General features: G+C 39.5%; 1 protein-coding gene across 1 annotated transcript; it reads left to right on the top strand.

Moving 5' to 3' along the window:
- The first annotated feature begins 846 nt into the window (after positions 1–846).
- On the top strand, positions 847–22,428 carry LOC149840418 (uncharacterized). Its single transcript, XM_090004423.1, has 3 exons — positions 847–960; positions 1,378–1,624; positions 22,112–22,428. The coding sequence occupies exons 1-3, from the start codon at positions 921–923 to the stop codon at positions 22,158–22,160; spliced, it is 336 nt and encodes a 111-aa protein (XP_089860549.1). The 5' UTR covers positions 847–920; the 3' UTR covers positions 22,161–22,428.
- The last annotated feature ends 1,947 nt before the right edge of the window (positions 22,429–24,375 follow it).

Raw genomic sequence — 24,375 nt, 5'->3', positions numbered from 1 at the left:
ATTAAACACTTGAAGAGCTGATCTCTATAAAATCAAGTACATAGATCACATCTGTACGATTAGAATTTAAAACTAAAATGAAAAAAACCCCTGAAAAACTCAATTAGCACGTTTCATTTAGTATATTTATAACAGAGAGAAAGAGAAAAACCTACCAAAATAAACATTTTATTAGATATTTTGTGTTTTTTTTTTAAATTCCGATCGTTTCAAGGCTCCAAAATACCATTTTTTTCTATCCAACTTACTTCCTTTGATATGATTTGGGTCCAGATATAAAAATCTATGGGTGGGGTTGCCGCCACTAAAGCCCTTATGCTCACAATCTTTTCGAACTTGCGAATCCAACTAGCATCCAGTGTCTTCATGTCTACGTATCTTCACGATGTTAGCTACAAATAGGATTGTCAATGGGACTGGTTTGTATCGGGGTATCCAACTCGACCTGAACCCAAAGTCTTGGGTATGGTCATGGAAAGTGTTAATCTGAATAATATTCGGGTCGACTCTAACCCGATCTTAGCAAGCTGTGGCCCGGGTTTAGGTCATGATTTTTGTTGGGTACCCTATCCGACCCTGAGTTTTTCTACCGTGTCTTCAACTTGACCAGAGTATTTTATATATTTTAAAAAATAAAAATTTAAAATTATGTAGGTCTTGATTTAGGATTCTATTTTCGTGACCCGACAAAACTGGCCTCCCTTATTAGTTATATGGGCGGGTCCGAGTCAAACCTGACCTGTTGACAACCCTAGTATCAACAATCAAGTTTCACGTGGGGCCCGCTGCCCGATGACGGCCCAACAAGCCAGCTTCTTCAAAGAGAAGGCTCGCCCGATAGAGAGGGGTCGTCTCGGGTCTCCTTCTCCTTCTCTTCTGTTCTGGTCCTCGTAGGAGAGCACCCACAGAATCTAGGGATCATGTCCTACCAGGAAAGAGGCACCCCCTACCCTCCTCCAGGTCCGAATCTTTTTTTTTTTTTATTTTGGTTGTGTTTTTTTCTTTCATTTTGTTGTTTCATCAATCTGACGAATTGGGTTCTCTTCGAATCGATGGCTGGTTTGCGTTTCCGTTGATTTTTTCTCATTCCATTGATCAAGTTCCTGTTGCGATTTTGTTCGCTTTGTTTTTTCATTTCCCTTCATCTTATCGTTTCATCGATTAGTCGAATTGGGTTTTCTTCGGCTTGATGGTTGCTCGCTTTTCTTATGGATTTTTGAATTCCATTAGTTGCTTCATAATTCACATTTCCGTTGTACGAATTGAGGTTCCTGAAAGGATCTTTTTGGCTTTGATTGGAAGAAAGAGTTGGTTTTCTATGAACTATGAAGGCATGATTACCTCTCTCTTGAGCGTTTTGTGTTCGAATTTTGATAGGGTATGTTCCCCAATACCCACAAGGCGCGTACCCTTCTGCTCCACCGGAGTGTGAAGAATGTGGCCATGGTTATCAGCAAGGGCTTCCGCCTCCACCTCTGCCGCCACCACCACCTGGTTACCAGCAAGGCTACCAGGGTTACTTTAGCCAGGGCTACCCGCCCCCTCCGCCGCAGTACCCGCCTCCTCAGAATTACTATTACCGGTATCAGGGACGGTCTGATTATACCTCTTTTCTAGAAGGATGGTGGGTGGTTTTACCAATCCTTTTTTTTTTCCTGCTTTCCTTCCTTCGCCCCTCCTTAAAGAATCCTTGTATATTAATGGCCATTTGGCTTGTATGATTGAGTGTGCCTTTACTCGTTGATGACAGTTTGAGCTTAGCATTTGGAGTGAATTTCTTTGATAGAATATGCCATTTGAATTGCATGTTTAACATTCGTGTTGTGTGATCTAAAGATTCCAAAGGATATGCATGCAAACATCTATTAACACATGAACACACAGAAGAGACGCAAACAACGATGTAATGTGGTTCGGCTGTTGCCTACATCCACGATGAAACACTGCTCTCTCTCTCTTTTATTAATTTTTCACAGAAGAAGTGAGGGGGTACATAAATAACGATGGGCTATTATCCTTTCCATATTAGGATAGTAACTATCCAGGGTAAGCATAACAAACAAAGGAAGGAATCCTTCAACGTATTGCCTTTCCTTCCTAAAAGACCGTAACTGAAAAATACGGATAACAATCTCCCCCTCAAGTTGGTGCGCAAATGCTAGTTTGCCCCAACTTGTTATACATATCAATGTGTTTATCCCGATGCAAAGGTTTCGTAAGGATGTCGGCCAATTGTTCGTTGCTCCCAACATGTGACGTGCAAATGACTTTGTTTTGAATTTTTTCTCTCACGAAGTGACAATCGACTTCAATGTGCTTTGTTCTCTCATGAAAAACATGATTTGCTCCAATATAAATAGTTGTCATATTATCGCACTTTAGCGCCATCGGTTCATTCACATCAATTCGCATATCATGAAGAAGAGATTTAATCCACATGAGCACATAGTCATGGCGCGATATTCAGCTTCAGCACTGGATCTAGCCACAACATTTTGTTTCTTACTTTTCCAGGTCACTAGGTTTCCACCAACGAACATACAAAAACCAGTTGTAGACCTTTGATCATTTGGATCTCCTGCCCAATCTGCATCACAATATCCTAGTACACTGAGATCCTGATTCCTTTTCATGATTAATACCTCTGCCTGGACTTCATTTCAAGTATCTCAAAATACGATGAGTTGCTTTAACATGTGTAGATCTTGGCTTATGCATAAACTGACTTATTACACTGACTGCATAGGATATGTCAGGTCGAGTAATAGTCAAGTAAATCAATTTTCCAACTAACCTTTGAAAGCTTTCAACCTCACTTACTGTTTTTCCATCATCTATTCTCAGTTTGGTATTGGCTTCAAGAGGAGTATCCACCGCTTTGCTTCCCATCATACCTGTGTCTTTTAGAAGATCCAGAATATATTTCCTTTGACATAGAAAGATACCCTTGTCAGAATGTGCCACTTCAATTCCCAAGAAGTATCGAAGTTTCCCGAGATCTTTGATTTCAAACGTAGTGTGGAGAATGGTTTTCACTTTCTGCATCATCTGTTCATTGTTACCTGTCATAATAATGTCATCTACATAGAATAAGAGGATAACAATACCTTGAGGCATACAAGAGATAAACATAGTGTAATCAGCAGTGCTACGTTGAAATCCAATATCAGTAAGAACAAAACTTATCTTTGAGAACCAGACGCGTGGAGATTGCTTCAACCCATATATGGATTTTTTTAAGTCTGCATACCTTGTCTTGTTCATGGTCATATCCCAAAGGAGGATCCATATACACTTCCTCGTCTAAATCACCATGAAGAAAGGCGTTTTTTACATCAAGTTGAAATACTCCCCAATTTTTTGTTGGCAACAACTGAGAGAAGAATTCAGATGAAGTTCATTTTTGCAACAGGTGCAAAAGTCTCAGTAAAATCAACTCCTTCTTTTTGGGTATACCCTTTTGCCCCTAACCGAGCTTTATACCTTTCTACTGTTCCATCACTGTTATATTTGATCTTGTAGACCCATTTGCACCCCACTGTCGTTTTTCCTTTTGGTAAATTTACCATGGTCCAAGTGTTATTCTTTAGTAATGCTTCCAGTTCTTCCTTCATAGCGAATTTTCATTTGTAATCTTGTATAGCTTCTTTGAAAGACGTGGGTTCTTGATGACTATAAGTGTTAGCAAAAAAAATGAGATAGTTCTTAGACAGTCTTGTCAAATCAAACAGATTTTTTATAGAATGCTTTCTGGGCATTTGATCTGAGCAGTAATAATAATAGTCTCTCAATCTGACTGGCGGTTTAGATACACATTCAGACCGTCTTACACTCTCTTGAATTTGTACATTAGATTGACTATCCTCACCGGGCTCAGCAACTTCATTGTGTCTAGTATTTGTACCTTCTTGAATATCGTCACATACCAATTCAGAATTGTGAGATATGGGAAAGACGATGCTAGGCTCTTGCCTATTTTTTTCGTTGTGGTGTCGACTATCATAAGAAGGATCACTAAAGAATGGCTCATTTTCAAAAAACTTGACATCTCGAGATATATATAATCTCTTATTTATCGGATCAAAGCATTTAAAACCCCTCTTTGAGACTGAATATCCAACAAATATGCACTTAACTGCTCTTCTTTCAAGTTTGTTTCTGAATTTTTCTTGAATATGAACATAGCACTTACACCCAAACACTTTCAAATGCTTTATGTAAATCTCCCTTTTTCGAAGTAATTCCATGGGGATTTGATTGCCTAAACTGGAGCTAGGAATGCGATTAATAATGTAGCAAGCAACAGAAATAGCATCAGACCAAAAAACTGGAGGAACATTCATATGAAACATGATGGACCGAGCAACATTAAGTAAGTGACGATTTTTTCGCTCGGCAACCCCATTTTGTTGAGGGGTTCCAGCACAAGTGTTTAGCCACCTGTGTAGTTATACACTGCCGGTCCCAAGCCCGGATAAAGGAGGAGGGTTGCGGTAGGCCTGTGACAGCCAGCATAAAAACTTTGTCATATCCTATGAAAATGAACCAATATGAGAATTTCGTTGGGGCGTTCCCTACTAAGCGACGCGCTGTACTCTCTAGGCCCGGAGGCAGTGATAAATGTGCAAGGGTTGCTAGGTCGCCGCCCAGAAGCGACGCGTCACACCGGCGCCCGGGTGTGGTGTCAAATAGGCAAGGGTTCCCTCACTTTGTTGGACGGGTGGGGGTAAAGAAGTTAGTCCAAGACCATAAAATTAGGTTAGCCACTTGGAACATAGGGTCTTTAACTGGTAAGTTGGTAGAGTTAGTAGATGTTATGTGTAGGAGAAAGATTGATATTTTATGTCTTCAAGAGACCAAATGGGTAGGTGAGAAAGCTAAAGTGATAGAACCTTGGGGATATAAGATTTGGTATACAGGAATAAATAGGAATAGGAATGGAGTAGGGATTGTTATGAGTCGTCAGTTTATAGATAATGTAGTTGAGGTCCGTAGGAAGGGTGATAGAATTTTACTTATTAAATTAGTATTAGGTATGGATATTATTAATATTATTAGTGTTTATGCACCTCAAGTAGGTTTAGATGATTCCATTAAGCATCAATTTTGGGAAGATTTAGATGGAGTAGTACAAGAGACATCTTATGGAGAAAAGCTTTTCATCGGCGGTGACCTTAATGGACATGTAGGCATTAGTAGGGATGGATTTGAGAATATCCATGGAGGCTATGGTATAGGAGAAAGAAATGAAAGTGGAGAAAGGATTTTAGATTTTTGTTTGTCCTATGATATGATCTTAGCAAACACTTGGTTTAGGAAGAGAGAGTCTCACCTAGTAACATTTAAAAGTGGGGTTAATACGAGTCAGATAGATTTTTTCCTACTTAGAAAGAGAGATAGGGGTTGTTGCATCGATTGTAAGGTTATACCAGGAGAAAGTGTAGCTACACAACATAGAGTCTTAATTTTAGATCTTAGAATTAGACAATGCCGCAAAAGGGATAGACATAGGATAGATCCTAGAATTAAGTGGTGGGCACTGAAAGGAGCTAAACAAGGAATGTTTGTAGAGCAGGTAGTTAAGGAAGTTGATTGGTGTCTCGAGGAGGATTCAGAATCAATGTGGAATAAGATAGCGGGTGGTATGAGAAAAGTAGCTAAGGAGGTATTGGGTGAGTCTAAAGGCGGTGCACCACTAGGTAAGGATACATCATGGTGGAACGAGGATGTCAAATTAGCTATTAAGGTTAAAAGAGAGTGTTATAGAAATCTAAGTAAGAGTCGTGATAATGAGAATTTGGAGAAGTATATGATAGCAAAGAAGGAAGCTAAAAAAGTTGTTCGAAACGCGAGGGCTAAGGTATATAAGGAGGTTTATGACAAGTTGGATACCAAAGAAGGCGAGAAGGATATTTATAGGCTTGCAAAGATGAGAGATAGGAAATCGAAGGATTTGGGTATGGTTAGATGTATCAAAGATGAAACGCAAAGGGTTTTAGTCAAAGATGAGGAGATTAAGGAGAGATGGAAAGATTATTTTGATAAGCTATTTAATGATAGTCATGCTCAAGATCTTGGAGACTTCTCCATTCCTTTTCATGAGATAAATCGTGACTTCATGCGCAAGATTCAAAAGAAAGAAATTGCAGAGGCTTTGAAGAAAATGAAATCAAGAAGGGCAGTTGGCCCAGATGGTATACCTATCGAGGCTTGGAAATGCTTGGGAGAGAAAGGTTTAGAATGGTTGACAAATCTTTTTAACTTGATTTGGCGAACAAATAAGATGCCTAATGAGTGGAGGAAGAGTACTTTGGTGCCTTTATATAAGAATAAGGGTGATATACAAGATTGCACAAACTATCGTGGTATAAAACTCATGAGTCATACTATGAAACTTTGGGAGAGGGTGATTGAGTCTAGGTTGAGGAAGGTTGTCATGATATCGGAGAATCAATTTGGTTTTATGCCTGGAAGATCAACTATGGAAGCTATACATCTTCTTAGACAACTTATTGAAAGATATAGAGAGAGGAACAAAGATTTGCATATGGTTTTTATTGATTTAGAGAAGGCATACGATAGAGTACCTAGGGACGTTCTCTGGTGGACAATGATGAAGAAAGGTGTTTCTCTCAAGTACATTAGTATAATTAAAGATATGTATGAAGGAGTAGTAACCAATGTCCGCACTTGTGGAGGGGTGACAACCAATTTTCCGATAACGGTTGGGTTACATCAAGGATCTGCTTTAAGCCCTTTCCTATTTGCGATAGTGATGGATGAGATTACGAGATCAATTCAAGAAAATGTACCGTGGTGTATGTTGTTTGCTGATGATATTGTTTTGATTGATGAGTCTAGAGCTGGGGTTAATGCTAAGTTAGAATTATGGAGACTGACATTGGAAGCTAGAGGTTTTAAGTTGAGTAAGAGTAAGACTGAATATATGGAATGTCGGTTTAGTAAGCAACGAAGTAGTGATGGGAGTGTAGTGAAGCTTGGTGAGCAAGATATACCGGTGAATGATTATTTCAAATATTTGGGATCCATCATTCAAAAGTATGGAGAAATTGATGGAGATGTAAATCATAGGATAAAGGTTGGGTGGATGAAATGGAAAAGTGCTACTGGAGTGTTGTGCGATCGTAGAATGCCATTGCGTTTGAAGGGAAAGTTTTATAGGACGACTATTAGACCCGCTTTACTATATGGTACGGAATGTTGGGCTGCCAAGAGACATCATATTCAAAAAATGAGTGTAGCTGAGATGCGGATGCTTAGATGGATGTGTGGAAATACAATAAAAGATAAGATTCGGAACGAAGAGATACGTAAGAAGGTAGGTGTTGCACCCATTGAAAATAAGATGCGAGAGAATCGTTTACGGTGGTTTGGACATATTCGGCGAAGGCCTAATGATGCTCCAGTTAGAAGGTTGGAGAAATGGGAAAATATATTAGTTAAAAGAGGTCGGGGTAGGCCTAGGAAGACTTGGATGGAGATGATAGGAAAGGATATGAATGCTTTGAACCTCACCGAGGACATGGCGTTGGATAGAAATGATTGGAGGAAAAGGATTCATGTGGAAGACCCAAAATGAATTTCTTTTTTGGTTCATATCGCTGACCCCAATTGTTTTGGGATGAAGGCGTAGTTGTTGTTGTTGTTTGTTGTTGTTCCAGCACAAGTGTTTTGGGGAATTATGCCCTTCTCATCCAGGAAAGATTTTACTTCTTCATTGACATATTCTCCCCCATTATCAGATCTAAGATGCTTAATCCTGACATTATATTACGTAATCACCATATTGTAAAACATTTTGAAGATTTTAACCACTTCACTTTTTTGTTTAAGAAAGTAAAACCAAGTGACACGAGATTTATCTTCAATAAAGGTAACATAATATCTAAAATCAAACACAGACTCGACGGGAGCAGGTCTTCATACATCAGAATGAACTAAGTCAAACAAAACATTGCTTCTAGTAGCTAACTTAGGAAAAGGTAACCGAGTAACCTTGGCACACTCGCAAGCATCACAAGAGGTATTTTCAGAAGGTAAGTCAGGAATCAAAAGTTTTAGAACACTATAAGGAGCATGACCAAGACGAGAATGCCATACATTAAAGTTATTCGGGGCATGCACACAACTAAACAAGGCTTTTCCAGATGAGTTAAGATAATATAATCCACTTCGTTCGACGCCTCTACCAATCTCCTTCTTCGTCGTCTGGTCCTGAAACACGACATCCTTAGGGGAAAAATGGCCAAACAGTTATGAGACTTAGTGATCTTACTAACAGACATAAGATTAACAACCAAATTAGGAATGACCAAAACTTCAGAATCATCAGACTTATTGAGAAGTTTCAATTTTTGTGACCCTTTCGCCATTATGATAGACCCATCGGCCGTATACACAGGTTTCGCACGTGTATGTTGGTCGATGGGTATATCCTTGCTTAGCATATGATCGGAGGCTCCAGAATCAACAACCCACTCAATTTCAGAGGTATAAGTGACATAAGCACTAGTATTCTTACCTTTATCGTCAGAGCATCTGGGGTTAATGGGAGTGGATGACATCAGATTTGTTTTACCCATTTGCTGAAAAAAATGAGCTAATTCTTCTCTGGTGACAAAATTTGCAGCCTCACGATTTGATCCGGTATTTTTCCCTTGGTCTTTCTCGTGAGTCGGTTTGCCAACAAGATCCCAACATCTTTCTTTTGTGTGACCGGTTTTTTTGCAATAAGTACACTTAAATCTAGATCTGAATTTCTGACGATCATGATTATAAAGGAACCCAGTATGGTTATCAGTTACCTTCTTATCGCTCACTTGAAGGGCCATTTGTTTTAGTTGCTCCTCTTTATTTTTCTGAGACGATGGGTTCATAACTTTTCTTCTAGTCTCCTCTCACTGAATCATAGAACATACTATATTGAACGATGGCAGGGGAGTGGTCATTAGAATTTGACTACGAAATTGTTCATAGTCGGAACCGAGGCCAACCAGAACTTTAAAGACTTTGTCTTCTTCAAACCGTTTTTGATTAATCCCAACATTCCCGGATGGTGGCCTATATTGAAGAAGTTTGTCCCACATTCCTCTCAGCATACCGATATATGCATTGAAGGATTTGTTTTCTCTGGTGAACTTCACAATCTCCATCTGCATCTCATACACTCGAGCAAGATTATACCTCTCGCCATATATTTCATTTATAGCGTCCCACACGTCTTTTGCTGTATCCATAAATAAAAAACTTTTTGCAATTTCGGGTTCCATAGAATTTAGAAGCCAACCCATAACCGTGTCATTTTCTGATTCCCATTTTTCATAGGTCGAATCGGATACATCAGGTTTACTTATTTTACCTGTGATGTAGCCCACCTTCAATTTGCCACTCAAAAAAAGTTTCACGGATTTCGCCCAGCTAATATAGTTATTTCCTGAGAACAACGGCGTGGTGATGCGAAGAAGGTGGCCTGACTCCGAGTAGCTGGATCTGGGCTCGCCATTAAGATGCAGCGAAGCTGGTTCAGACGCTGCACCCGATAGCCGTGATGATTTTGCCATTATAGATGGGAATCAGCTATGCCAAACAACAACCAATAACGGAAAAAACACAACACTACTTGAAGAGAGCAAAAAACGAATTCAGCAACACGGCTTGCCAGACTGCAGTGCCTAAGTCCTGTCTTGATCAACCGAATATCAGATCAAGAACCAGCACAACACACTTACAGCGATAACACAACCTGATGAGACACAACTTTCTGACATTCCGCAACGATAACACAGGGAGATGAAACACAACCTTCTGACGTTCCGCAACACGATAGCAACGAAGGATCAGCAGCAGCGACCGCTACCAGATCCGGGCGCAGGAAGACGTCAACTGGCTCTGATACCAAATATTAACACATGAACACACAGAAGAGACGCAAACAACGATGTAACGTGGTTCGGCTGTTGCCTACATCCATGATGAAACACTGCTCTCTCTCTCTTTTATTAATTTTTCACAGAAGAAGAGAGGGGGTACATAAATAACGATGGGCTACTATCCTTTTCATATTAGGATAGTAACTATCCAAGATAAGCATAACAAACAAAGGAAGGAATCCTTCAACGTATTGCCTTTCCTTCCTAAAAGACCGTAACTGAAAAATACGGATAACAACATCCACAGATGCACTTATAGGCATGCATACATGTGTACAAGTGCACATTAGAGATGCATTGTAAATTTGTAATGCATTGTAAAATCAACCAAGGTGAAGCATACATTCAGGTTTATCTGTTGCTATATTTTAACTACTAAGGGGAATTTGTCAAAGCCTATAATAAAAGAGAATAAAAGCCTATACAAAATGGGAAATTTGTCGAAGTATCAAAAACAATATAAAGACTCAAGCATGGACATGAAGTAGTCAGTTGCTACAAAAATTTTAAACCAGGATTTTGTGAACTAAGAACTGATTCTTATCAAAGTCATGAGATTATTACTGGAGTGGGGTATCTTGGTAATTCTTATTTTGATCATGACCCCTTTTAAAACATTGCAAAGCTTTTTGAGAGCCAAGAAATGCATTACATTTTGGTGAAACCAACATAGCAAATTTTCAATTAAACATAAAATAGAAGTATCAAAGATGCTATGATACTAATGAGTGAACACTATATGACTAAGCATTATGTCATGAAACTATTATCTTTTGTTATATCATATATGGGATGAACTAATCCTCTCCCAATTTTCTTGTTGCCATGATTCAGAAATGCAGTTCATGTTCTATTATTTGTTAACATGCTGTAATATACAAAGGACTTTGTGTCATCAAGTATCTTAAAATTCTCTTTGTCCATGTGTTCCCTTATGTTTTAGCAGTTATACACCTCCTTATTTTCATTAACCTAATGAGCACCTATGATATCCTCTAAGAACCTAGTCATCACATCACTCAAAAAGACAAGCATGCACTTACATATAGCCTAGTAATTCATAGCTATAAATGAGTTTTACCAAAACCACAACCACATACACACGCGTGAGAGAGAGAGAGAGACCCAGCAGTTTAACTATTTGACTTGTTTGAGTCGACCCTGATTGCTTATTTATTGGGTCAAACCAGTGTATTAACTCAACCTTTTATAGACTTGGCAAGACTTGCCCAAGACTTGACCCACTCGGCCAAGTCATCGTGTTGGCCCAGCCAAATGACTGGGTTTGTGTGTGTCTGGATACAGGCTGATACGGCTTGATAATCTTATTTGACTAATACTAGACGATGTATTGAGTTGACCTATGGGCTGATAGTGCGATATGGTGTTTCATATCATATAATACACACATTATTTAAAACATTAGGTAAAAAATGTAGTAAAATTAAAGGTTGCATTGACTATATGCACTGTCGATACTATGTAGAAGATCAGGCATGATGGGTTGGATTCCGACCACTACGCCAATGCAGTTGCTTAGAAAGTGAGCTTCCTAAGAGCAATGAATTTGGTAGACTCTTGTAGACTTGTTTCACTACTTTTCTTGCACGTCTTTTCTTTCCAAGAATCATGACATATTATAGTATTTATCAAAGGTTAAAAATTTTGAACCAAGTTTTTCTTCATTTTTTACTTTGAAGTTGTCGGTCTTTATATATGTATGTTACTTGGAAACCTATGGTACCTGGACACTCCGTTTTGCCCTCGGTACATGTGTTAACATGTGTATCCCTGTGTCGACACCTGGACATGCCATTTTACCCTCTGTACATACAAGTTTGTATTCAATTTATATTTTCAGTTTATAACTTCATATTTTTAGTATATAATATATATTTTAGATATAACATATATATTTAGATTATATTCAGTTTATTTTGAATTTATTTTATATTTATGTGATATATATAGTCATGCCCCCGTACCCACATTTTTTTAAATTGCTGTGTCGTACCCTCCATACCTGTACCCGCACCCGTACCCAAGTGACATAGATGGACACTGACATGGTTGTCGGTGTCGGACACAAGAAGAAGTGTCGGACATGGCGGGTCTTAAAAAACTAGACACTTGGACATTGCTATATATATATATAGGTAGAAAAAAGTGAGATTTAAAGAATTATGCAAACAAAACCATAAAATATAAAATGCATATATATATATATATATATTCCTTTATCATTTGCAATATGATCCTTGATGATTTACACAAGCCAATAATGTAATATGAATATGTAAGAATTTGAGTGCAAAAAGTCAAAACAAATCATTAAAGGCTAATGGGAGTGTCGGATGCTCAATGCATTATGGATTCTTCCCAAGTAAGTATCTTCCAACTCTAAAATACTCGACAAGTATCCAACTCTAAAATACTTTGACTCCCATGTCTATGATACCCAACACTGGAAACGAGGTATGACACTTGCTAGGCACGGCATGTTGAAATACCTTTTAAGGTGTCGGACACTTGACACACGTGTCCAAATTTTTGGACACTCCTAGTTTTGAAAATGTCATGTCAGTGTCGTGTACAAGAGTGTTGGTGTTGGTGTCGGGAAGTGTCTGACATTGACACTTCAGCATAGGTGAAGTGTCCATGTAACATAGTTATATACAGAGTGGATTAGGTAAAGTACTAGTTTTGTTGGAGTGTTCCACTGAGGAAGGTGAAAAAATGGTAGTTCTTAAAAAATTATCATATTCGCGAGCTCTTTTCTTTTTTAACTATTAGCGAACCTAACATTATTTTTTCCATTTCTTTCTTCTTTTAGTTTTTCCACTCTCTCTCTCTCTCTCTCTCTGAATGGTGAATCTTTATCTCTTTGTTTCTTTTATTTATGGAATCTTTTGAGTTTGATCATAGATTTATTTGTTGATTCTTGTATGCTTGAAAATAACAAGGCCATACATTTTATGCACAATCATATGCTTTTATTAATTCAAGTGTTGCCCAAATTGCTCAAGATTGGTGGTTTTTGGGACCCTTTTTATTTGATTTTATGATAATTTGAAGTGAAAGACTCATGTATGGTATATTTCCTACTCTGGATATTTGTATCATCAATATATATATATATATATATATATATATATATGGGCCACTAAAATATGAGAACTAGATTGTGAACCGAGATTTTCATTTTTTTTAATATGACTGTACGGATGTGGTCTACATACTTGGTATTAAAGGGACCGGCTCTTAAATAATCCGATTGCGATGTGTACAAAGTTAGGGCATAGAGGAAGAAAGGGAGAAAACAATAGCTTTCATTAGAAAGAAACCCAAAACAAGAGAAACACATAAAAAGAGAGGTCGTCCCTCTTGGGCTCACTACAAGACAAATTGTGTTGACACCATAACCACCTGACAATTTACAACATTACTTCTAATAAACAATGATATGTACAAAAGACAATAAGAGAAGGATTATACAAAAAACAAGTAGTACATATTATACAAAAATGTATTACACTATTTAACACTCCCCCTCAAACTTGAGCTGAGGTTAAGGGTATGATGCAGAGCACAGACGTCCCAGATCCAGCAGCAAACAGGAGTCGACTCGGGTCCAGGGCCAGACCCGGACCCGAGACCCGGATCCAGCTGCACACGTTAAATACCCATCTTAGGGTTGTGTGCAACACAGACGATGAAGATTGGAATTAACGCAACTCTTTTCTTTTTGGGGTTCCCTGCAGTTTTTCTTTCTTTTCAGCAACCTTTGTCATTCCTTTTGGTTTTCTTTATTACTTTCCTATCAGTTCATTATTGTTTTTGTCTTTACTTCCCTATTGTTTATTATTCCTCTGTCATGTTCAGTTTACACAGTTTTCTACAGCAGCTTTTACGTTAAGTTCTTTGTTTTACATTTTACTCTTTTGTTTTGTTGCAGCAGCTTCTCTTTTCCTGTCAACAATGTCAGTCTTTTAATAATAACAAGTTACTCAGACCTAGTGATCTTTTGCTGTTTTTATTCATTACTCCCTATTGTCAAACCCATTCTGTGGGCATTATTAGTGGATTCTTCCTTCAGGCTGCACGGCTGTGCATCGCACGAAGCCATCAGCGTCAGCCCCTCTTCGCGTGACCCTTGCGATTCCCCCTGTTCGCTGCATCAAGTGCAGTTCGTTTGTGTTATTTATTGTCGCACGCCTGATCGTGCGTGGAAGAACTATAACAGTGCTAGGCCTGTTACGTTGTGGTCGGTCTCCTATGGCTGTAGATTGAGGAGCGCCAACGAGGGCACCCCTTATCGTGAAAGCATCGCCTTTGCGCTGCATCAAAATGGTATCAGAGCCCAGCCCCTCCTCCTTCGTCAACAACATGAAGCAAGGGGCGAGGAACGGTCCTACAAACAGAAAGACACGAGAGAAGATCATGAAACAGATGCTTGACATGGTGACAGAGATGCAAGAAGACATGCTACGCTTAAGCGAGGATGTTGCTAGCATATCGAAACGACTGGATGGACTCGAAGATCGGATCGTGGTCCTTGAGTCGTCGGTGGAGACGCACACAACTCCCATGCTGAAAACGAGTGGTGGATTGGACGTCAATGGTGTTGGTCTCACGGGTGCGATGGCGATTGAACCAGTCCAACCGAACGTCCAACAAGTTGCCGTGCAACTGGATGGCATTGAAGCAGGCCTGCTCAGGGATGACGGTCGCGCGACCAACCAAAAGACGGTACCGTTTATGAACTCTGTCTCGGTAGCTGCAATGAACCATATCTGCGGTGCCTACCCACCGCCCCAGAGGGTCGTCGAGAGGTTTCCCAATGTAGGCTCGAGCACGCAGCCTTGTCCACAACCTGTGGTAAAGGTTTCGCAGGCCAGAAATGGCTTGCGGGATCCAAACCTGACGGTGGGTCGAGCTGCGAGCAATGTGCCAATGGCAGGAGACAGGACATACTTGTTTTTCCCCCTGAAAACCGCTCGTGGGGCCTCGATCGCAACCCACCAGCGAGCCGGAGAAGGTGGTCTAGTTTTTGGTAAGCATGTTTGTCTTGTTGGTATTCTAGCCAGACCCCTAAGACCACGTGCTGGAGGGACAGAAATTCAGCTTGTGCTTCCATGGGATGCCATAGCAGATGGTATAGGTGGTCAACTTCGAAACCAATCTACAAGCTATAATTTGGAGTCGTCCAGGAATATCGTTTCACATAGTGAACACCCAACAACTATTACCAACGACTCCTTAATGTTATCCCCAGATGTTTCTGTTGCAGCCAATTCCCCTTTATTTCAACTCCAGAAGGCTGTGGCGTCTGTCGTGCTTGTGATGGTTGGAGATAGAACTTGGGCTTCTGGTATTGTTCTCAACTCTGAGGGTCTGATACTTACAAATGCTCACCTTTTAGAGTCGTGGAGGTTTAGAGAAGTGCCTCAAGCTAGTGGACCGGCTTCAAACAATCAATGGACATTTCCCATCCTTACTGGAACAAAAGAGATAGAATCCAGCAATGAGATGCAAGCAGTTTATGCATTGGATGCAGAGTTCACAAGTCCATTATGGATTTTTGGCATCAAATCTTATGATTTGGTGCAAAAAAATGGAGAGAATACCTATCTGGCTTGCAGTTACAGGCAGAGGGGAAGATCATATTTTGGCCTGCTGGATATTATTCAGGGCTTTTTCAGTTTTTTGGATATCCCATTCACAGACATCAGAACTGTTATTGCAAAGGGCAGGTACTTGTGCATAGAGGGTGCCTCTTCCACTCTGCCATTATCAATAGGCAAAGTGACTTTAGATGAAAATTGTTCCAAAGCTGTTGACTTTTCTACAGCGTGGTCATCCTTCCGTCCTAGTTTGGAATACAAAGCATGCCTAAGCACACCAGAGATTATAGAGTTCCCTACTGAGGTCCCTGACCAAAAGGCATATGTGTATTTCTATCCACCAGTCCATCATTTATATCAAGCTAGTCATGAAGAAAAACCTCCTTTGCTATTGAAGAGTCATGGGGGCCCAACAAGTGATGGCATCATGAACAAACAGAATTTGCTGCCGGTGTCTGCCAAAGTCCTTAACTCTGGGGATGATGTAATGGCATCTGTGCAAGATCCTATTTACCAGGTTTTTGGAAGAATACGTGTTAGGTTGGATTGTATCAACCAAAAGATATGGCATGATGCAAGAGCAGTATATATTTCGAGAGGCCCATTGGATATTGCCCTGCTGCAAATAGATCCTGTTCCAAATAGTATTTGCCCCGTCAATCCAGGCGTTGCTTGTCCACAACCTGGGTCTAAAGCATTTGTGATAGGACATGGTCTTTTGGGACCTCAATCAAACCTTTGTCCATCTGTTAGTTCTGGTGTGGTCTCAAGAGTTGTTAAGACCCAGGGTCCTCTTAAGGCTTCTGAAACTATGAGTGCTGATATAGAGGGGAAATGTATAGCTGCAATGCTTGAAACAGCGGTTGCAGAGCATCCGGGTGGAAGTGGTGGCGGTGTTTTGAATTCTAAAGGACAGCTGATTGGGCTTGTGACCAGCAATGCAAGGCATAGTGGTGGGACTATACTTCCTCACCTGAACTTCAACATTCCATGTGCCGTTCTTGAACTCATTCTCGAGTTCACATCAGATATGCAGGATTGACACATTTCGCCTATCTTCAATGTGTCTGGTCTATACGCATACCGTGGTGACAATAAGTCGTCAGAGTCGACTTCTTCCCAACCAGGGGAGAATGATGCAGAGCACAGACGTCCCAGATCCAGCGGCAAACAGGAGTCGACTCGGGTCCAGGGCCAGACCCGGACCCGAGACCCGGATCCAGCTGCACACGTTAAATACCCATCTTAGGGTTGTGTGCAACACAGACGATGAAGATTGGAATTAACGCAACTCTTTTCTTTTTGGGGTTCCCTGCAGTTTTTCTTTCTTTTCAGCAGCCTTTGTCATTCCTTTTGGTTTTCTTTATTACTTTCCTATCAGTTCATTATTGTTTTTGTCTTTACTTCCCTATTGTTTATTATTCCTGTGTCATGTTCAGTTTACACAGTTTTCTACAGCAGCTTTTACGTTAAGTTCTTTGTTTTACATTTTACTCTTTTGTTTTGTTGCAGCAGCTTCTCTTTTCCTATCAACAATGTCAGTCTTTTAATAATAACAAGTTACTCAGACCTAGTGATCTTTTGTTGTTTTTATTCATTACTCCCTATTGTCAAACTCATTCTGTGGGCATTATTAGTGGATTCTTCCTTCAGGCTGCACGGCTGTGCATCGCACGAAGCCATCAGCGTCAGCCCCTCTTCGCGTGACCCTTGCGATTCCCCCTGTTCGCTGCATCAAGTGCAGTTCGTTTGTGTTATTTATTGCCGCACGCCTGATCGTGCGTGGAAGAACTATAACAGTGCCAGGCCTGTTACGTTGTGGTCTGTCTCCTGTGGCTGTAGATTGAGGAGCGCCAACGAGGGCACCCCTTATCGTGAAAGCATCGCCTTTGCGCTGCATCAGGGTATCATCCCAAGTTTGGAAAGAAATGATTGAAAGTGTAATGGAGCGAGACTTTTAGTGAATATATCTACAATATGATTTCCTGAGCTCACATGCTCCAAGGAGATAATACCATCATTATACGCCTTTCTAGTAAAGTGACAATCTATCTCAATGTGCTTGCTCCTCTAATGAAACTTTGGATTATTTACAATGTGGATGGCACTCATATTGTCGCAATACAAGGGTGTTTTTTTATTCACAGAGATGCCAAGCTCACCCAACAACCATCTTATCCAAACAATGTTTGCAGTAATTTGAGCCATTGCTCTTTATTTTGCTTATGCAATAGACAATGCTACCCTTTGTTGTTTTTTACTCTTCCAAGAAACCAAGGAGCTTCCAAGAAAGGCACAGAAACCAGTAGTGGATAGACACTCATAGGTAGACCCTCCAAAATCTGTATCACAAAAAACTTTAAGATCTGTAGAAGAGGATGATGAAAAGAACATCCCATAATGCATGATATCTTTGACATAACAAACTTGTAATGAAAGAGCAAAAAATACAAATAGATGCCTCTTATGGGCTTACATGAACACAATAACACAATGACCACTTATGGGTCAATACAAAACTCATACACATGAGCAACTATATTTGGGCAATGACTGTGAAAAGACTGAAATACCCCTATTGAGTATTACCTATTACAATGATATAAACATATGTATCATATATATATATATATATATATACAACTTAACACTACCCCTCAAACTTACGGTGTAATCACCGAAAGTTTGTTAAGTAAGAAGTGAAACTGAGGAGATGGAAGCACTTTTGTGAAGAAGTCAACTAAAAATTTTACATAACCAAGTTTTTTCAAAATTCCAACAAAAATGAACTAGATAATGTCAATTATCAGCTAATAAAAAAATTTGTCAATCATAATCATCATCATCATGGCCCAGATGGTATACCTATCGAGGCTTGGAAATGCTTGGGAGAGAAAGGTTTAGAATGGTTGACAAATCTTTTTAACTTGATTTGGCGAACAAATAAGATGCCTAATGAGTGGAGGAAGAGTACTTTGGTGCCTTTATATAAGAATAAGGGTGATATACAAGATTGCACAAACTATCGTGGTATAAAACTCATGAGTCATACTATGAAACTTTGGGAGAGGGTGATTGAGTCTAGGTTGAGGAAGGTTGTCATGATATCGGAGAATCAATTTGGTTTTATGCCTGGAAGATCAACTATGGAAGCTATACATCTTCTTAGACAACTTATTGAAAGATATAGAGAGAGGAACAAAGATTTGCATATGGTTTTTATTGATTTAGAGAAGGCATACGATAGAGTACCTAGGGACGTTCTCTGGTGGACAATGATGAAGAAAGGTGTTTCTCTCAAGTACATTAGTATAATTAAAGATATGTATGAAGGAGTAGTAACCAATGTCCGCACTTGTGGAGGGGTGACAACCAATTTTCCGATAACGGTTGGGTTACATCAAGGATCTGCTTTAAGCCCTTTCCTATTTGCGATAGTGATGGATGAGCTTACGAGATCAATTCAAGAAAATGTACCGTGGTGTATGTTGTTTGCTGATGATATTGTTTTGATTGATGAGTCTAGAGCTGGGGTTAATGCTAAGTTAGAATTATGGAGACAGACATTGGAAGCTAGAGGTTTTAAGTTGAGTAAGAGTAAGACTGAATATATGGAATGTCGGTTTAGTAAGCAACGAAGTAGTGATGGGAGTGTAGTGAAGCTTGGTGAGCAAGATATACCGGTGAATGATTATTTCAAATATTTGGGATCCATCATTCAAAAGTATGGAGAAATTGATGGAGATGTAAATCATAGGATAAAGGTTGGGTGGATGAAATGGAAAAGTGCTACTGGAGTGTTGTGCGATCGTAGAATGCCATTGCGGTTGAAGGGAAAGTTTTATAGGACGACTATTAGACCCGCTTTACTTTATGGTACGGAATGTTGGGCTGCCAAGAGACATCATATTCAAAAAATGAGTGTAGCTGAGATGCGGATGCTTAGATGGATGTGTGGAAATACAATAAAAGATAAGATTCGGAACGAAGAGATACGTAAGAAGGTAGGTGTTGCACCCATTGAAAATAAGATGCGAGAGAATCATTTACGGTGGTTTGGACATATTCGGCGAAGGCTTAATGATGCTCCAGTTAGAAGGTTGGAGAAATGGGAAAATATATTAGTTAAAAGAGGTCGGGGTAGGCCTAGGAAGACTTGGATGGAGATGATAGGAAAGGATATGAATGCTTTGAACCTCACCGAGGACATGGCGTTGGATAGAAATGATTGGAGGAAAAGGATTCATGTGGAAGACCCAAAATGAATTTCTTTTTTGGTTCATATCGCTGACCCCAATTGTTTTGGGATGAAGGCGTAGTTGTTGTTGTTGTATAATCATCATCATCATCATCTTCTTCTTCTTGCTAGAAATTGCCTCAATCACTTTCAAACTCTTTAGGAATGAGTATGAATTGGCCCTAAGGATCCTTATATGTAAAAAAAAATGCAACTTAAACTACACTAATGGTGTATAGTAAGATATGCCCCATATCGGGATGTATCATAAGATACACCCTATATCAATACGATACACACCTGTATTGAGATATGGGTGTGTATCATATCCTATTACCTAATATATATGATACATATTGCAGTACGATATGCTATGATACTTACAGCACTGCTTATAAGTACAGTGGGAATCTATCTTTAAATGTGGAAGAAGAACGAAAAAGAGATGCCTTGGGCCTATTGTCACCGAGGTCATAGGACAGAGTTATGTGGATCCTGGCTTTCTACATATATTAGTTATGAAACAATATAGCAGTTGTACCATATTAAATTCACGATTTATAGGTCTAGAGTTTTATAAATATAGAATCCTCCCCTAGAACAAGATAGAGGATCCAATAAAATTGCTAGGCTGAATCCTTGGAAGAACTTCTGGGCCCTTCGAATCATGAAGAATTCAGTTTCCCTGATTTTCCATTAATCATTTTCACCAATCCCTTCTCAACTTCCTCCCCAAACAGCCTTGGATGAAAGTATTTAAGAAAGCTATATTCAATTGAAGGGAGGGGAAACGGGTGAAACCCTTCTCGAGTTGCTTTGGGCATCATTCTTACAGAGTGTTTTTCTAATGTTTATCTCAATCAGACCATCAGCTTTCTTTGCTCCATAGTAAGCCAACCACTAAGAAATAATGATAGCAGTGAATTGAATTGAAGAAGAATGTTTCCCCTAGAACAGTAACCAACCTCCAAACCCAGGAAAGTGGCATGGAGCTTGCAAATCTTTCATACTTAGATCTGATTTGTGGACCTGTTCCTCATTTGACTAGATAGTCAGGTAATTGGTAACGGATTTTCTTAACCAAACGGGCATGAATTTAAGATCTTAATCCGATGAAACCATTTTAAATTACTTGTACATCTAAATCTGGGATGTGTAGAAAGCTACACAAATTTGGATTTTATTGGGAGCCTCTGGGAGACCATATGATGATGTAAAATCAAATTAATTCAGTTTGTGTTAGATGTAATTGAAAACACCTTGAGTTCTTATGTTTTTAATATTTCCCTTAAAAATTGCACGACCTTCAAGATAGAACAGGAACCTGAAGATTGGGTGTAAATTGGCCAAATGCTGCATGGTAACTCTGTGATGAAATATGTTTTTATGGTTATCGGCTATTTCCCCTCAGGCTTCCATTTTTTTAGAATAAAGGGAGTGATATGATTGCATTCTGGGGACCAGCCAGAGAAGTGCAACTTGCTGGTGACAGTTGACCGTGAGTTGCACTTCGCTGTGCATAGTAGGTAATTCCTGATTGCCTCCTCAGGAGGGAGTTGGGAATGAGGAAGGTAACAGGAAGTGGTGATAAATGAAAGGTTCGCCCACCTATCCCCATTTTCCAGTTGTGCAGTGATCTTGTGTTCATGTATGATATCTCAGTTAAACAAAATCAAGTGCATGCAATGTCAATGGTATTTAGCTACTAACAGAAAAGATGGATGAGACTTCCAGAAAATATCCATCACCGGTTTTACATGGCAGCATAAAACCATGGAACTCATGTCTCCAACATGGTTGCTAATCATGCATTCATTTTCCAGAAAATATCCATTCCCTGTTCTACATTTGGCTTTGACCGCCAACCATAAACAGGTTAAATAATTGAAGCTAATGAGTCTAAGATGTTCATCAAGCATAACAGAATGCTGGTACTGGACTGATTGAGCATAAGATCTTAATAGTATTTTTGGCTGCCTTTTCCTTTTTCACTGTTTATGTGTTGAGGCACCGCTATGTACCGAGGCAAATAACTTTTTTTCCCATATGGCTTGAACCTTTTGGTCAACTTATGATCTTTCCTTTCATTGTTGTATCTTCTCCTGCTAACTGTGGTTTTCACTACTGAAACTTACCTATAGTCAATTTCTTACTACAAATATCACGTGCACATAAGCACAGTTTTTCAAATTGCAACAAGATGGATGATGCAAAGACACTGGCATTAGCTTTTTCTGTGCTCTTATATATTATGTGTTGTGATTTTTGCTTCACATACATGATGTGTGCTTGTATTACAGTTTGGCAGCACTTTGCTGTTGCTGTCTGCTCGAAGACTGCTGCTTCTAGATGAGTTTCAAGCATGTACATGCCATTCGATTGAGATCCTCTCCTGATCATATCTATTGCAGTATATAAAGTCATTTGATCATCATGCTTTATATGAGTGAGACTGGAGATATATCTGGTTTGCCCTTCATGAATATAAGTTGTCACAAGCAAATGTAATTATTTCTTTAATTAGATTTGACCAACACGTGCTGTATGTGTTGTTTATATGATGTCACTGGTTCATGTAATTTCATTGGGTTGTTAATCAGCTGTCCTTTGTGTTTAATTTTTATGATGTCACTGTGTTAATTTCACTGGTTATAACTGTTCTTCTATTTGACTCTTGGGGCATACTTTGTCATGGAAAACTACACTTGACCAACCTCCACCATAGGTTTAAGCCATTGACCTACTTTTTATTGAAAAGAAATACATTTGACCGTTTGGTCATTCATTCATTCACAGTGGGACCTCCATATCACAATCTCAACTAGGGGCATTGGTATCTCCAACCTCCTGTGGCGGGTTGAGTCATGAGATTTCTAAGATTAAGAAAAAAATCCTTATATAATTATGTGTGCAAGCATAAAGGAGGAATTTAGTTTGTAAGCCCAAATCTTTATGATGTCGTTTACATTGGATCACAGGTAGCTTCCCTTGGATTATTGTATTCTTATGACACCCCTCATGAACCATCATTCATGTTCCCTTCTTTCTTCTCCTTTTTCTTTTTCGAGGGGGAAGGGGTTCGTTGTGAGGTATGTAGTGTGTTTGGATGAGGGTGATGGGTCCTGTTTGAACTTTCTGCTGTTGCACCTATGTCTTCCCTTCCTCTTCCACTCTTTACAGGTTATTGATTTGAAGCCAGATTTGTCTCTTACTGATCCCTTTTGTCCCAAAACTTTCTGCTGATTCCAAGCACAAAGTTTTTCAGAATATCAAGCTGTTGTAGCCACCATCTTGCAGCCAACTTGTCAGGAAGGCTAATGTGGTTGTTCAACGTTTATCTCTTTAAGATCCAGAATGAATTCATATGGTAACTGAATTGGGGTCCATAGGGAAAATGGTTTATGTTAACTTCCGTCTAGAAGTCATTGACATGCACTTGTATCATTATTTTCTGTCGAGGATTAGTGGAGTTTCATGAATGATTATGTGATTTTGGTTAACTTATTATTCATGTCAATGAGCCAAGCATTTGTGTAATCATGACATTTGGCTTATTTTGAATCCATTGCTGAATGCTTATGGTTCTGGGACCATATCCCAAGGGATCCTGGATTCAAATTTCTCAGTTGCCTTTGGAAAAATAGCAGAAAAGGAAAAAGAGTGCAGAATCCCTAGGCTGGACCATTGCCTATGGTCTGTTCTACTCTTTTCGCAAGACATGCTAGCAAAGTGATTGCGTGTTGGTAGGGGCGACTTGTAAAGTCACCAAGTTGCGGGGACATCATGAGTTTGAAACCCACAGGATGCGTCATTTGCAAGTAAGGTCGAAGCTGGGTGGACTTCCTGGATCTCAAGTGTTTTTACCAATGGGAGGCCTGCCAATGTGTGGTCGGTGGGGGCCTGTCCTAAAACTAGCCAAAAAAAAAACTATTTCTTAATGACCTCTACAGCCTAGAGTTACTTTTTTTTTTAAAGGCAAGCTGGGGTTAGGCAGATCCCCACCAGTTATTATTCAATGTACCACCGGGTTTTGAACCTGCAACGTCCCACCACAAGGAGAGGTGCACTGACAACTCCTACCAACCACGCAGAGCCCCGTTGGTACCTAGAATGACTGAACAGAGAACTTCCAGCATCATCATGCCTTGGCCCATCTATATGTGAAGCTGGTTCGCGAATCTCCTGCTTCTCTTGTAAATCTAGTTGTATGCGTGCATGTAAGACTATGAATGCCTCAGGGGGCGTTTGTTTCATGTCCTTTCTTATGAAAGAAGCTCTCTTTCATAGGAAATAAAGTCTCTTTCCTAGAAAAGGTGAAACAAACATATTAGCCAAATTCGTCCCCTGCAATTCCTCAGGAAGTACCTTAATCGGCACATTGTGATTAATCGGCAAAAAAATTGGCCTACCTCGGCGGTCAGATTCCTCATAAAATCGTTGATTAATTGGCATAATAAAAAATCATAATTAATTGGCACAAAAATTGTCATCAGATTTTAATAATAAAAAATAATAATAAATTACAAGACAAGCCATTTCAAAGATCCAATAATCTATCAATTTT

This window comes from Nuphar pumila, chromosome 4 (genome assembly GCF_984573655.1).
Source record: "Nuphar pumila chromosome 4, dmNupPumi1.hap1.1, whole genome shotgun sequence".
Classification (NCBI taxonomy): domain Eukaryota; kingdom Viridiplantae; phylum Streptophyta; class Magnoliopsida; order Nymphaeales; family Nymphaeaceae; genus Nuphar; species Nuphar pumila.
The sequence above is the reverse complement of the archived record's forward strand: the minus strand, read 5'-3'. Positions and strand labels throughout refer to the sequence as shown.

Coding starts and splice junctions, on each gene's coding strand:
- LOC149840418 (XM_090004423.1), top strand. CDS start 921: ATGTCCTACCAGGAAAGAGGCACCCCCTACCCTCCTCCAG. Junction 961..1,377: donor CACCCCCTACCCTCCTCCAG/GTCCGAATCTTT, acceptor GAATTTTGATAG/GGTATGTTCCCCAATACCCA. Junction 1,625..22,111: donor ACCTCTTTTCTAGAAGGATG/GTGGGTGGTTTT, acceptor CTTGTATTACAG/TTTGGCAGCACTTTGCTGTT.